Source organism: Olea europaea, chromosome 15 (genome assembly GCF_002742605.1).
Source record: "Olea europaea var. sylvestris chromosome 15, O_europaea_v1, whole genome shotgun sequence".
NCBI lineage: Eukaryota > Viridiplantae > Streptophyta > Magnoliopsida > Lamiales > Oleaceae > Olea > Olea europaea.
Window position 1 is genome coordinate 13,536,839 of NC_036251.1, and position 14,779 is coordinate 13,551,617.

Below are 14,779 nucleotides of genomic sequence, written 5' to 3' on the forward strand. Positions count from 1 at the left end.
CTTTAAAAGTTTTTAAAAAAAAAAAAAAAAAAAAAAAAGGTGATTGATTCCTAAGACAATGATATTGAATTTAAGTACCAACCTTTTCTTCGTCTTCTTTATCGCCTTCCTTCCTCCCAGGAGAATCTGAATGTTGCTCAGCTACTGGCAGAGGTCTGGGAAGACACTTTATGACATCGGGGTACTGAGGCTGCTGCTGAAGAAGCGCAAATTTGAACCAGAATATTAATTTAAAAGCATAAATTACACAATAAACAAGAGAAATACTTTGCAAATCAGTATAAATTTCTCACAAACATGTATGCAGTTACACAACCTTACATGCGAACTGAACAGAGAACATTATTGAAAATGAGATCACATTCTAAACTCAAGTTGCAAGAGAGCGTGCAAATTTCAAATATCTACCACTTAAGAGTAATTTGTTGGCCACAAATTTAGAAACGGACCACGTGTTATTGACTTCAACTTCGTTACATCTTATAACTTGAACCTTGTATACATCTCAGTGTAGCATCCCCAACTAATGACGCCTGCATTAGTGCATTGGATGCCAAGAGGAGCGAAAGATGGCTAAGGTTAGCTAAGGTTTAACCCATAAGAGATGCAAAACTTCGGCTCCCAGAAGTGTCGAAAGGTAGCAAGGGTTCCAGCACCAGACAGACGTGGGTACTATAGTTGGTCCAAAATATTAGAATTATGATAGATATTCCAAGAGCTTAAAAGAAAAACCTTCGACCATGTAGATATGAATCATATGATGCGTAGGGGGAAGTCAACATAACTTGTATAAAATATGTCGAATGGGTGGGAGAAAGGCAAAAGAATTACGGAACATTTGCTATAAACTTTGTTAATGATGAAAAGAATAGAAATGTGGTAGGGATAATCATTGAACCAAGCTGAGTCATAAAAGTTAAGCAAAATATACCTCGCACTTAACTTGTTTGTGTTGTTGTGTGAGCAAAAGATTAAGGCCATGTTTGATAGTCTTGATTTTCCATGGAAAATGTTTTCCATTTCCACCCAATTTGTGATGTTTGATTGCTAAAAATTTCCATGGAATTTGTTTTCTAACTTCCCTCCACACATTTGCCAATTCCAAGTTTTGTGGAAGAATTGGATTTCCAGCCCCATTTTTTTTTTTTTTTTGGACTATTGGAACAAATTTTGTACTTTTAATTGACAATTTTCATGAAAAACAAACCCAAACAAACACAAAAAGATCAAAAAATTTCAACATTTTCTAGGTGAAAAATTATACCAATCAAATACATTTAATTGTCAATTCACAGTAAAACAAGTTTTAGGCAATTCGTTTTCTTTCCACCTAAATTCCATCCTTACAATCAAACGGACCCTAATTGTTATTTAGATGTGGAATGTGATGGCTAACATGGATTGTCCTTAATTGTCGGAACAGGAATAATATTAGAGTTGCTATAGAGAGTCTTGTACGCAAAAGAGTGATTATTTTAGGTTTTTAGGTTTGATTACTAAAAGGAACGACGAGTATTTTAGAGGATATTATACACATAGCAAAACATCAAGACAGAGAATACGAGAATCCAGATACTGTAGCGTTGCTTTATTTCTAACAGATTATTCATATAACATTTGTAATGAACAATTATGATTTAAAATTGTCTTCAACAGATATATTTCACATAACCACAGCTTTCTGCAGAAATTCTGTAACTAAGGTGTGAGTAAAAGGTGCATTTCTCAAGCTACCATCCAATTAGGTGATAGATACGTTGTAAACCACAGAGTAACCTGACTTTGTTCTATCAAAAAATTTTAAACCTCAAGCTTATTGTACATGACAACTACTATAAAAAGTCAGTACAAAAAGCAGTAAAAATCATCACGTATGCATAACAAATCAGAGAAGTTATTTTAAGAGTCAAACCTGAGTTTCTTCTGGAGAACCATTCCTCAACCATGACCGGCAAAGGGCATAAAGAGAAGCATTTTCAGATATACTAACCTGCAACATGAAACAAACCTTTTATTAAAAAGTATACACAAACAAAGGTGAGAATAAAATTCATAGTTTGGCCAAGTGGAATAATATTGCAAATTTATCAAAATATAAAAATAATTATACAGGAAAAAAAAATTGAAGAAACATTGTTAGAAATTCTAAGTTTATGAGTTATCCCGATACCATGGGCGCTTAGCAAGGGATCCTTGTATAATGTACATGGTGAATAACCAGATTCAAATAGAAATGAAATCGATCGAGTAAAAAAAATAAAAAATAATAAAAAAAAATGAAGATGATAGATTAATACAAATTTAGGATTTTTGAAGTGAGAAAGATATTGACAGAGATCAACAATCCATCTATATTTCACAATCAAGGGTTTACACACATGCATATGGTTGAAAGAAAAAAAATCTTTATTTGAAAACAGCATCTTCCTTTCCTTATACATGTATTTACACGTGCATACTGCACATGCATATTGATGCAGAACATATAACGACACATGGCATATTTGTTGGGCTATCATTTGTTTATTATTTTTTCTAGTTTCTTTCATCATTTTCTTTAATTGCTTCCATGAAATGACTCAAAACTGTGTCGTTTAGCTGTTTCTTACTAGGCTCAAAACTGAATGAGAAAAGGGCCTTCTGAATTCCCAAAAATCATCTATGCTATTCTTCTTTTTGCAGCAGGTTTGGTAAGAAGAATCCCGTCTTGTTTGGGATTTTTTTTTCCCTTTCTTCTTAGGCATACTATGACATATGGTATCAAAGTTTTGAGGTTTCTTGTTTGAGTCAATGCCAGAACATTTTCATTCAATGTCTCTATAACGTAGAAGCATGCTTGAAATGGAGGGTGGGCCTATAGTTGCTATTTGCAAATTGCCCAATGGCACCTTCACAGGTGTCCTTCGAATTGAGGCCCAAACAAAGTGGGATTGGGGCAGATTCCTAGACCCCTTCGGGTCGTATAGGGTGGATCGCACCTCTCCCATCAACTGTAGCTTTTAGGCAAAATAGGTTCATCTCCCTACATTACATACCTATGTATATGTGTGGCGGGTGCTTGTACATACAGTGTCATGAGCATTTACCTTCCGATCTCCAATAACCGTAATAGCATCATCCATACTTCTATCCCTGCAGAAAAACATGGAGAACTGTGAAATTTGTGCAGAAGTAATATAGCAAATTGGCAGCTTGGTAAAAACATAAGAGATCAACCAAAAAATGAAAGAGAGGCAAAAGAAAGATGGCATAAAACATTACCTCAAATTTTTATAGCCATTACTATCAGAGATGGTACTTGAAGGACCAACCTGCAAGCCCCAAATAATGAAACATGAAAAGACTTTTTTAGCGGGAGTGTATTATACAAGTAATACATTAATAAAGTCCTGTGAAAAAATGACACTTCCTGAAATCTTTAGGATTATACAATTTACTGTGGACTTAAAATGCAATTTACAGAAGTCTGCAATCTAACCATAAAAAATGAAACTTTGTATCTTTGATATCTTCCTTGCACAGCACAAATGCATTCCCACTTTTGAGCAGACATTGGAGCTCTTTGAGCTCCATTTAAAACACGACACCAAAATATGTGATTATCGCAACTTATTTGTAATTCGTTCTTATATTTCATACAACCTCTGTCTCATAAAGATAGGTTTACTTTCCTTCATCTATCCTAAATTATAAGCCACTTTCCTCGTTGAGAATACCCATATTTAATGTGCCTTACTATCAACAAATTTGAACTACTCCTACCCAAACCATTATTTAATAAAGGAGTATATTTGAAAAAATGTAAGAAAAAATTATATTTCCAACTATATTAATTACATTTTCTTAATCTGAGTGAAACTGTAAGAAAACCTATCTTTGTGGACTAAGAAAATAGCTTTTATCTCGATATAGATTCATATTGATTTTAGTACATCCAAGATATGCAAATTTCATGGTCTTAAGAATATTGTCCAAATGAGGTGTTACTTCTACCTAATTTCAAATCTATCCATACAACTTAACTTTTCAATTTCGACCAATGCTACAAAATCCGACTCCATTGTTGAATGAGTAATGCATGCTTGTTTCTTAGGCTTCCAAGAAACTGTATCTCCTCCAAGAGTAAGAGGTAGACTTATTTTCTTCCACACTTGATATCCAACTAGCGTACTCTATTTGTGCTTCGTAGATAAGACTTTCAATTGCACTTGCATACTCTATTTGTGCTATTTCTCTTCCATCATTTTTTATCAGCTTAATACTTGGATCCAACGAGGTATTAGCCCCCTTAATGTTTAAGTGTTTGAACTTATTTTCACATTTTTAATATAATATAATGTGATTGGCTCAATGTAAAACCCCCCACTATCCTTTTTAACTTTGATACCAAAGATAGTATCCAGTTGTCCAAAATCTTTCATTTTAAATGTGGAGGATAGAAACTTCTTTGTTTCTTTAATCCCTTCTACATTGTTGCTAATGATCGGCATATCATCAACGAATAGATATATTAAAGTAATTACACTATCATTTACTTTAGTATAAAGATATTTGCCTACGAAATTATGATTAAATCCATTTGACATTATTTTAAAGTCAAACTTCTCATGCTACTTTTTAAGGGTTTGTTTTAATCCATATAAAGATTTGATTAGTTTGCACACCATATGTTCATTTCCTAGTAGAACGAACCCTTCTGGTTGCTCCATATAAACCTCATCTTCGAGATCTCCATTTAGGAATACCGTCTTGACATCCATTTGATGAACATAAAAATCATAAATAGATGCTAGTGCAAACAAGATTTATCAAGGTTATCTTAGCCAAAGGTGCATATGTGTTAAAGTAATCTATCCCTTCCTTTTGACCGTACCCTTTAACTACTAATATAGCTTTGTAAGTATTGAATGTTCCATCGGGGTTGTATTTCTTTCTAAATATCCACTTGCAACCAATGGCTTAGAACCCTCCGTTAGATCAAGATCTTTCATTATTTATCGCATCTTTCCAAAATATACAATCTCCAGATGACGTTGCTTCCTTATAGGTTTTAGAATCACTTTCCACTTGTAGATCAAAAGGTATTGTACTTACAACATCCTTCCTATCTCTCTCTATCAAGTAAAAAGAAATAAATTGAGAATCTATTTCATCAGATCCTAACCCCTTTTCTTTTCGAATTCTCTTACTTCTTCGAGGTTCACCTTCAACATCTCTTATAGATGTCTCTTCTTATGACTTTCTAGAGTTCAAAATGTTATCATTATTATGAGATTTCCTTGTTACTAATACATTCTCGAAGAATTCCACGTCCTTTGATTCTATTATAACATCCGATTCAAAGTTTCATAACCTATCAACTTTGCTATTAAGAGTATATCCTACAAAGGCACATTTAATATTTCTAGAACCTAACTTAGTACTCGTCGGATCCATGTCTTATAATGAGCAAGGCATCCCCATACTTTGAAATAATTAATATTTGGTTTCCTACCTTCCCATATTTCATATGGGGGATCTTATTCTTTTTCATAGGAATCATATATACTATATGGCAAGTACTAAGTAAGGCTTCACCCTATAAATTAAAAGGTAGTTCAGAATTCAATAACATGGCATTTATCATATCTAAGAATGTCCTATTCTTTCTTTCCGCTAGATCATTTTGTTCTGGTGTTCATGTTGCAAAACATTGATGTGTTATTCCCTTTCATTCACAAAACATATTGAATTCATTAGAGAAATATTCTTCATCTCTATCACTTTTTAGAGTTTTAAGTTTTCCTAATTGATTTTCAACTTCAGCTTTATATGTTTTAAAGGCACTAAAGGCTTCATCCTTATGCTTTAACAAATATACATAAGAACACCTAGAGCAATCATCAATGAAAATAATAAAATATTTATTACCATCTCTTGTTAGCATGTCATTCAATTCACATTTATCGGAATGAACAAGTTCAAATAAATTTGTTGATGTTACTACACTATAAAATAGCTTTTTAATCATCTTTGATTTAATATATGTTTCACATTTTTCTAAGTTATCAATCCACATTTAAACCATTCTTCTCATAGTACTGACTCCTATATTTGCTAATCTACCATGCCATAAATTAATTGAATCAATAACATAATCAAAAGACTTGATTTTATTAGAGTCATTTTCAAAAGTACATAATCTGACCATTTTTTCAGTGGAATAGTCATTTCCAACAAAGTGCCCATTATGGGTTAATACAAGTTTTTCAAATTCAAAAACAAATTTAATTTCGGGTTTTTCCAATAGAACTTCACTTGCTAAGTTTCTATTCACTACTGGTACATGAAAGACCTTTGTCAAAGTGATCTTTTTTCCCGAAGTAAAGATGATTTCCACATTATCTTTGTCAAATCACTTTTGATCTTCCTTCATTTCCCATTTAGATTTCTTGACCATCTTCAATATCATGATAAGTTTTGAAAAAAGGCTTATTATAAAAAACGTAGCTAGTTGCATGTGTCATACTACCAGCCTGAAACATTGCCTTGAATTGCATTGATTTCGCTCACTGTAGCGATAATCTCATCAATAGAATTTACTTGTCATTCCTTCTTTTATTGTTTCTTATGTCTACAATCTTTTCCATAGAATCCCGATTTTTCACAAACCTACAAGGTGTATTTGTTTTTGAACTTTCCTCAATCCTTTTTAGGACCAAGAGATTTCCCTTTTGTTCTATATTTGTTGAAGTTGTCCACAATGTCCACGACATTAACTTTCAAAGAGCTATCATAAGAACTTTCAATCTTATCTCTATACGAAGATGCTTTTAGATGTCTTCCAGAGAAAAGTCTTCGAAATTGTGAAGAATCTTCTTCCTCCATTCTTTCCAAGACCCCGGGAGTTTAGCAATAATTGCTCCTATTTGAAAGGTTTTGGGAAGTTCGATCTTTATTGTTTTCCACTTGTCCACAATTATTTGCAATTCATGTAGTAAAATCAAAATATTGTTTGAGATTGTTATAAAAAATACAAAAATGGAGAAAACAGAAAAAGAAGATAATGAAATCCAGCAAAAGCTAGAACACGAAGAATATATCACTATTTTCAAACAATATTTACCTCCTTCACAATATTTTTAAGGATTAAATTTGGCAAATAGCTTATAGGATATAATCAAGCCTTCAAGAAGAGCACCAAAAACAAAAGTGACCTTCAAATAAACAAGTGAAAGAAGAATTTGATTATGTGGAGGGATAAAATTTCATGCAAGATTGGATGAAATTGCAAATAGTTTTTCATATGTTTTAGGGATGAACTCACCATGTATTTACATTATTCTACCATCCCTACACGAAGTGGTTTCAACTCAAATGAATAGGTGCGTGATTTCACCAATAAAACCACGAGAAATTCGAAAAAAAAAATTCCAACCAATGATCACTTTTTTCAACTATACGACCGCATAGGCTATAACTATGTGGTCGCATAGTTACAACCTTGGCTGCCTTTGATTTCTCTGCAAAGGTCTGTGCGATCATGTAGGCCTTTTAAGGCTCTATGTGACCGCATGCCTAAAAGGCCTATGTGATCTTCATGGTGTTCAATTTCCTCTTCATCCACTTCTATCTCGATTCATCTTCTTTGATTTTAAACAATAATATTACAACTGCTTACTTATCATCCAAATATATATAAGCAAAGCTAACTACATAGCTTAGAGCTCATAACTATTGGCTACCACAGCCAAAAAAGTTGCTCTCAGGCTATTATACACCTATATGGCACATGCGCCGTACACTCCAACATGCGATTGTTCAAAAAAGTACCAACACAACACATCGTGACATGTTAATTAAATTCTTCCTTTATAGAGTATAACTTTAATTTCAAACTTCTTATTAATTTTTCTTGTCGAAAAAGTACATATTTGATATTATAATAACTTTGAGTTAAAACCAAATACTACCAATGTCAAAGAGAAAATGACTATGATAGAGTATAACTTTATTTTTAAACTTCTTATTAATTTTTTTTGTCAAAATCTTTTAAGGCCATGTTTGAGCCACATTTTTTCAAAAAAATAAATTCTTATACAGTGATTTGACATCATTTCAACCACACATTATTCAACAAAATAATATGACACGCAAATTCAAAACTTTTCTTTATTTTTTAACCACACATTTTCCATCAATACACTATTCAGAAATGCATTCTAAGGAAAATAATGTGGCTCAAACAAGGGCTAAATAAGAGTACATATTTGATATTATGATAACTTTGAGTTAAAACTATATATTACCAATGTCAAAGAGAAAATGACTATGATAGAGTGCCCAATGTGTCATTATCCAACATGTGTCAGACATGGACAAGCACAAGGACACGCCACCTAGTTGAAATGTCAGTGCAACAAGGCTCTCGTGTCTCAAACTTATACTACAGGAACTCAGTTGACTCAACTGGTTAATGCTGTGCAAACATATTATTTCAACCTTTTTATGTTTCTTCTTTGTTCATATATGCTAAAAGCATTCACAATCTACCACTTTCCCTAGCTATTATAGTTCAAAACAAACTGGTGATAAAACCAGGTCATTTCTGCAAAAAACCTGTAACATAAGTCTAATTGTATATATGAAATGCTCTTTTGAATTTCTAAACCCAATGACTCCATATTAATGAAAATAAGAATATAATAAGTAACGACATGCCATATAAAAAGAATTTTGATTAGTAATTTTCTCCCTTATGTAAGTTTTTTGCTGATTTCATTCACTTTTATAAGTCAAAATACATTTCTTTGACAATGATAAGTAACAGAGATTTCATGTGGCACTTATTTTGAGAATTTACTGTGATATGTATACGTCAAGGAGCGAAAATCAGAGGGCTTTTTCAAATATTGCACAGCTTATACATAGTTTAGTAAGACGAAGCTACAGAATCAAAAATATTTCTCAAATTATATTAAATAACAAGAATTAATACTTACAAACAGACGAACCTTCAGGAGGGGTGAAGTGGATACAGGAATTCCTTTGGCCGCACCTAGCACGACCCCACGGGTAGCAGTAGAACTGGGACCAGAGCCAAGGAGCGCGTGCGGCAAGTGAGATGGCCTAACATACCCCGAACTACCCTGACTTAGATCCGTAGCAGAGAACGCAAGAGGTAGCCTCGAGGCGGGTCGGGCCGCAAGCATGGTGACGGGTCTCGGAAGGAATCCTCGGCCGGAGGAGGCGATGGGGTAAAGCAGCTGTGAGGGGTCCTGTGGGCGAGGGTGGAACTCGGTTTGTGGTGGCCGGGGGGCCAATTGAGCGTAATTGGGGTTGGGATTGGAGGGCAATTGTCTGGATGGGGACGAATAAAAGAGGTCGGGAGTTGGGATGTGTGCGTGGGGATTAGGGGGTCTGGGGTAAGGTAACAGGGGTCTCGTTGTTGCGGCAGTGGTATTGGAGGTGGAGACGGCGGCAGCTGTGGGAGGAGGGTCAGGGTCAGTTGGTGGAGGAGCGGTGGAAAGTGCCATGGAGATGGCGGCTAAGTGTGGCGCGAGGATATGGTTCTGAGAGAGATTAACTTTTGAATTTTGAGCCGGGGGCAAGGAAATATTTAAGGTGACGGCGTCATTTTCAAATTTCTATTTTAAAAATATCAAATCAATCAATACAATTGTCTTCTTAGTAAGGGATTGTTTGAACTCCACTTTTTTCAAAATATGTATTTTTAAATGGTTTTATAATGGAGAATATATAATTAAAAAATAATAAAAATTGGATTTTATGTATAATATTATTTTATTAAAACATATATAATTGAAATAATGTCAAATCACTATTAAAAAATGTATTTTGATAAAAAACAATATTCAAACATGAGTTAAGAGCCTCTCTACCCTCAAGTGTCCCGTCTATAAGGGAGCGCCATGTCACTTCCTTGTTTGAGCAAGCATATTGGTCTCAATAAGAATAATCCTTTTATTGGGTTAATTACATAAATAGTTATTGAACTTTACCAAGGACTACTACTTAATAACTGAATTTAAAAATGCATCTAAATAAGTATTGAAATTCGTCAAGTGATACAAATCCATAACTGAACTTAACAAGTGAATTTAAAAATGCATCTAAATGATTATTGAAATTCGCCAAGTTATACAAATTCATAATTGAACTTAACGATGTATCATAATTGTCACTGAACTATACACTGTTTTACCATCCATCACTAAAGAGGAAAGATCCATTGAGTTCAACAAACGGTGCCAACTTGAATGACAGATGAATAACACGATATATAGTTCAGTAACCAATGAGATTTTTAAGATCATGGCGAAGTTTAATGACCATTATGTTCAATTATTAAACAGTAACAGTTAGCATATCTCATTGGCTATTGAGATATATTTTTAAATTCAATTATTAAGTCATTTAAATCCACCTCTATGAAAGAATAAATCATAGAAAATTAAGGGAGAAAAAGAGGAAACGGAATATCATAGACCTATAAATTGAATAAAAATAGAACTTTTGTTGGAAAGTACATTTGATTTTTAAATGAACTGGCATCAATTCATCATATCTCAAATTTTGCATAAAAATTTGAAAGAGAACCAATAGGAATATTGAAAGAAATTGATAGAAAGCAATTATATAAAATACAAAAATATTCGAATTAGTACTAATGTAACTGAGGTCAATTTAATTTTCAACTATTTTTCCCTTCATTTTTTTTAGTTTCTTATTTTACGGAGGTCAATTTCGGGGAAAAAGAAATTAATAACCCAACTTAAAAACATATCTCAATGGTCACTGAATTATATACCATATTACACATCCATCACTCAAATTGAAAAATTCATTAAGTTCAACAAATAACATTGACTTAAGTGATGGATAAGTAATATGGTGCACAGTTCAGTTATGAAGTAGTAATATATGGCAAAATTCAGTAACCATTCATGTAACTACCCATCCCTTTGTTAAAAGCAATGCTTCATTTTTATAATTTTACATGAATTTGTGTTGGAAATAATATAGTTTAAAAGATTAAGCCCTTGTTTGGGCTTCATTTTAATGAGATTTTAGGGGGAAGTATTTTGAAATAGTGATTTTTAAGAAATGTGTGGTTGAAAAAAAAAATTGAACTGTGTAATATTATATCATTGAAAAATGTGTGATTAATCCAGAGGTTACTTAAATAATTGTTTTAACCACTATAAAAGTTGATTGGCACATTATAATATATAAAAATATTTTAGAAATATTGCGGAATAAAATAAATTATTTTATTTTCTTATAAAAGTAAAATAATTTCAAACCACTAATGAAATATAAATTTAGAACTTATTTTTAAAAATTCAACATTGATTTAAAAAAATAAATAAATAAATAAAATTCTAATTTGAATAAAATATTTTCTAACTAAATATTAAAAGAAAATCTTAAATTCTTGATCTAGCAACACGGGCTCTATCAGCAGTCTTAACCTCGAACTCTGATCCGTCAATCATCTGTAAAAATAATTTAGAATATGGAATGAGCATATGAATATACTCAGTATAGATTTTATACCTGTATTTTCACAGTTTAATATAAAAAGCAAGTAAAATACGCACATAACATAACATTTTTTTAGTGGGTTAGAAATCTGACCGCCTCATTCTCACTTAGATTAAACCCATTCTCAATCTCCACTTAGGGTATTTAGCCCTATGGCTGATTTTCATGTAGATCTACGTAATAATACCCTATAGTATTTTCCACAATATCTTTCTTTACTTTGGAACATATAATAGTGCATAATTTAACTTAAAATATTAAAAAGTGAAATACAAAATCACTGGACATTTAGAGAAAAGAAAAGATTTGGGCAACTTTACTATTTCCTGTACTATTAGAAGCTACTCTTTCGACAAAGCAATTCATGAGCTTGGGGGGAGCATCAATTTGATGCCCTAATTAGTATTCAGAAAGTTTGGTCTAGATGAAGTCAAGCCAACAAAAGCAACCTTGCAGTTAGTCGACAGATCCCTCACATATCCACGAGGGATTATTGAAGATGTGTTGGTAAAAGTTGATAAGTTTATATTCCCAGCTGAGTTCGTTGTTTTGAACATGAAAGAAGATCAGGAGATTCCATTGATTTTTGGTAGGCCATTTTTAGTAACAAGAAGAGCCTTAATTGATGTACAAGGAAGATAGCTGACATTAAGGGTAAATGAAGAAGAAGTGAAGTTCAACATCTAACAGGCAATGAAGTACATATGACACTAATACTTGCTATAGAATAGACTTCATCGATTCTGCTGTGAAGGAAGAAAAAGTATTCATTGAAGATCCGTTAGAGCATTATATGGTATTTAGTGCAATAAAGGAAGACATTAACACTTCTGGAAGGTACAAAGGAAGCAAGTACTTAGTTGATTGCATACTGGCCCTTGAATCATCGTCAATTGAAGATAGCCCAGTACAGAGTAAAGAAATTTAGCAATTAGCGGGATCAAATGAAAACAAGGTTGACGAGAGTAGTAAATCTGAATTAAAGCAACTTTCAGATCACCTTCAATATGCATTCTTAGAGGAAAATTCTACTTCGCCTGTGATTATTTCTTCCTCACTCACCAAGGATGAAGAAGACTGATTCTTGAAGGTGTTGAGAGAACACAAAGATGCTTTAGGTTGGTCTATAGGTAGTATTAAAGATATAAGTCCTATAGTGTGCATGCATAAAATCGTTATGGAAAGATTCCTACAAATCGTCCATTGAACATCAAAAAAGATTGAACCCAACTATGAAAAATTTGATGAAAGCAAAAATACTAAAGCTACTAAAAGCAAGGATTATATTTTCTATTTCAGACAGTGAATGTGTTAGTCCAGGTAGGATGATAGTGGTAAAAAAGACAACAACGAGCCGATCCCGACACGAACAGTAATTGGTTGGAGGATTTGCATTGACTGCAGAAAGCTGAACAAGGCAACTAGAAAAGATCACTTCCCACTTTTGTTCATCGATCAAATGTTGGAGAGATTAGCAAGCTACTCCCACTACTATTTTCTTGATGGATACTTTGGCTAAAACAAATTGCAATAGCACCAGAGGATCAGGAGAAGATGCCATTCACTTAGCTTATGGGACTTTCACCTATAGATGGATGCCATTTCGATTGTGCAATGCACCAGCCACTTGTCAGATATATATGATGGTGATCTTTGCAGACATGATAGAAGATACCATGGAGGTATTTACGGATGATTTTTCTATTTTTGGTACTTCTTTTGATAAATGGCCTTCACAATCTCTCTTTAGTCTTACAACACTATGAAGAAAAAAGCTTAGTTCTTAATTGGGAGAAATGTCATTTCATGGTACAAGAAGGAAATTGTGCTTGGTCATCATGTTTTAGCTAGAGGACTTGAAATGGACTGGGCAAAAATTGATTAAATAGCAAAGCTACCACCACCCACCAATATTAGGGACATTCAAAGTTTCTTGGGACATGCTGGATTTTATAGGAGATTTATTAGAAACTTCTCAAAGATAGCCAAACATCTATGCAATCTTTTTGGAGAAGGACACAACATTTGTGTTTGATGAAAACTGTCTGAAGGCTTTTGAAACGATAAAAGAGAAATTAGTTACAGCTCTAGTGATGGTAGCACTAGATTGGGGTCAACTATTTGAAGTCATGTGTGATGCTAGTGATTACGCGGTAAGGGCAATCCAAAGGCGTGAGAAGATATTTTGAGTAATTCACTATGCCAACAAAACCCTGAATGGAGCTCAACTAAATTACATCACCAATAGAAAAAGAGATTTTGGCAGTGGTTTTTGCATGTGACAAATTAAGATCATATCTCATTGGCACCAAAGTAGTCATTTACACAAATCATGCAGCAATCCGTTACTTGTTCAAAAAGAAAGATGTCAAGCTCGCTTAATTCGATGGATCCTACTATTACAGGAGTTTGATGTGGAAATTTAGGATAAAAAGGGCAGTGAGAGCGTCGTTTCTAATAATCTTTCACGTTTAGAGAATGAGGGAGTGATCGATAACTGTCAATTTCAAGAAACTTTTTCGAACGAGCTTTTCTTAGCAATTTCATTCAGAATATCTTGGTATGCTGATTTTGTCAACTTCTTGGCTTGTGGACAAACGCCACCTGATTTAACACCTCAGCAAAAGAAAAAAATTCCTACTTGATGTCAATTTACATTTGTGGGATGACCCTATACTTTTTAAGAGATGTGCTAACATCCTAATAAGGAGGTGCGTACATATGGAGGAAACACGATCATTAATGAAGCATTGTCATTCATCACCTTACGAAGGTCATTTTGGTCCTACTTATACTGCTGCTAAGGTACTACAGTCGGGGTTTTACTGGCCAATACTTTTCAAGGTTGTTATGCTTTTGTGAAGACATGTGACCAATGTCGACGTATCCGGAATATTTCAAGGCGTCACGAGTTACCATTAACTAACAATCTTGAAGTGAAGTTGTTTGATGTTTGGGGAATTGACTTCATAAGAACCTTCCCACCACCTTTTGGCCAGTCATATATTCTCCTTGTAATAGATCATGTCTCAAAATGGGTTGAAGCCATTGCCACGCCAGTAAACTATGCAAAGCTAGTCTTAAAATTTTTACAAAAGAATATCTTGAATCGATTTTGCACATCTAGAGAAATTGTAAGTGATGAAAATACACACTTCTGCAACAAACTTTTCAATTCCCTCTTAGCCAAATATGATATCAGGCACAAATTGGCACTTGGCTACCATCCCCA

At 33.5% G+C, this 14,779-nt stretch overlaps 1 protein-coding gene across 4 annotated transcripts in view; it reads right to left on the reverse strand.

Moving 5' to 3' along the window:
• LOC111410232 overlaps nucleotides 1-9,591 on the reverse strand; it is a 16,320-nt gene extending 6,729 nt beyond the window's left edge. Inside the window, exons 1-5 of one of the 4 annotated variants that reach the window (XM_023040489.1) lie at nucleotides 8,982-9,591; nucleotides 3,262-3,311; nucleotides 3,087-3,132; nucleotides 1,913-1,990; nucleotides 83-193 (exon numbers count right to left, since the gene is read on the reverse strand). In XM_023040489.1, the coding sequence (XP_022896257.1) occupies nucleotides 83-193; nucleotides 1,913-1,990; nucleotides 3,087-3,132; nucleotides 3,262-3,311; nucleotides 8,982-9,515 (819 nt within the window). In that variant the 5' untranslated portion in view covers nucleotides 9,516-9,591. Of the gene's footprint in view, nucleotides 1-82; nucleotides 197-1,912; nucleotides 1,991-3,086; nucleotides 3,133-3,261; nucleotides 3,312-8,981 lie in introns of all 4 variants that reach the window. The other 3 variants (XM_023040491.1, XM_023040488.1, XM_023040490.1) reach the window with 3 other exon arrangements.
• Nucleotides 9,592-14,779: the final 5,188 nt, after the last annotated feature.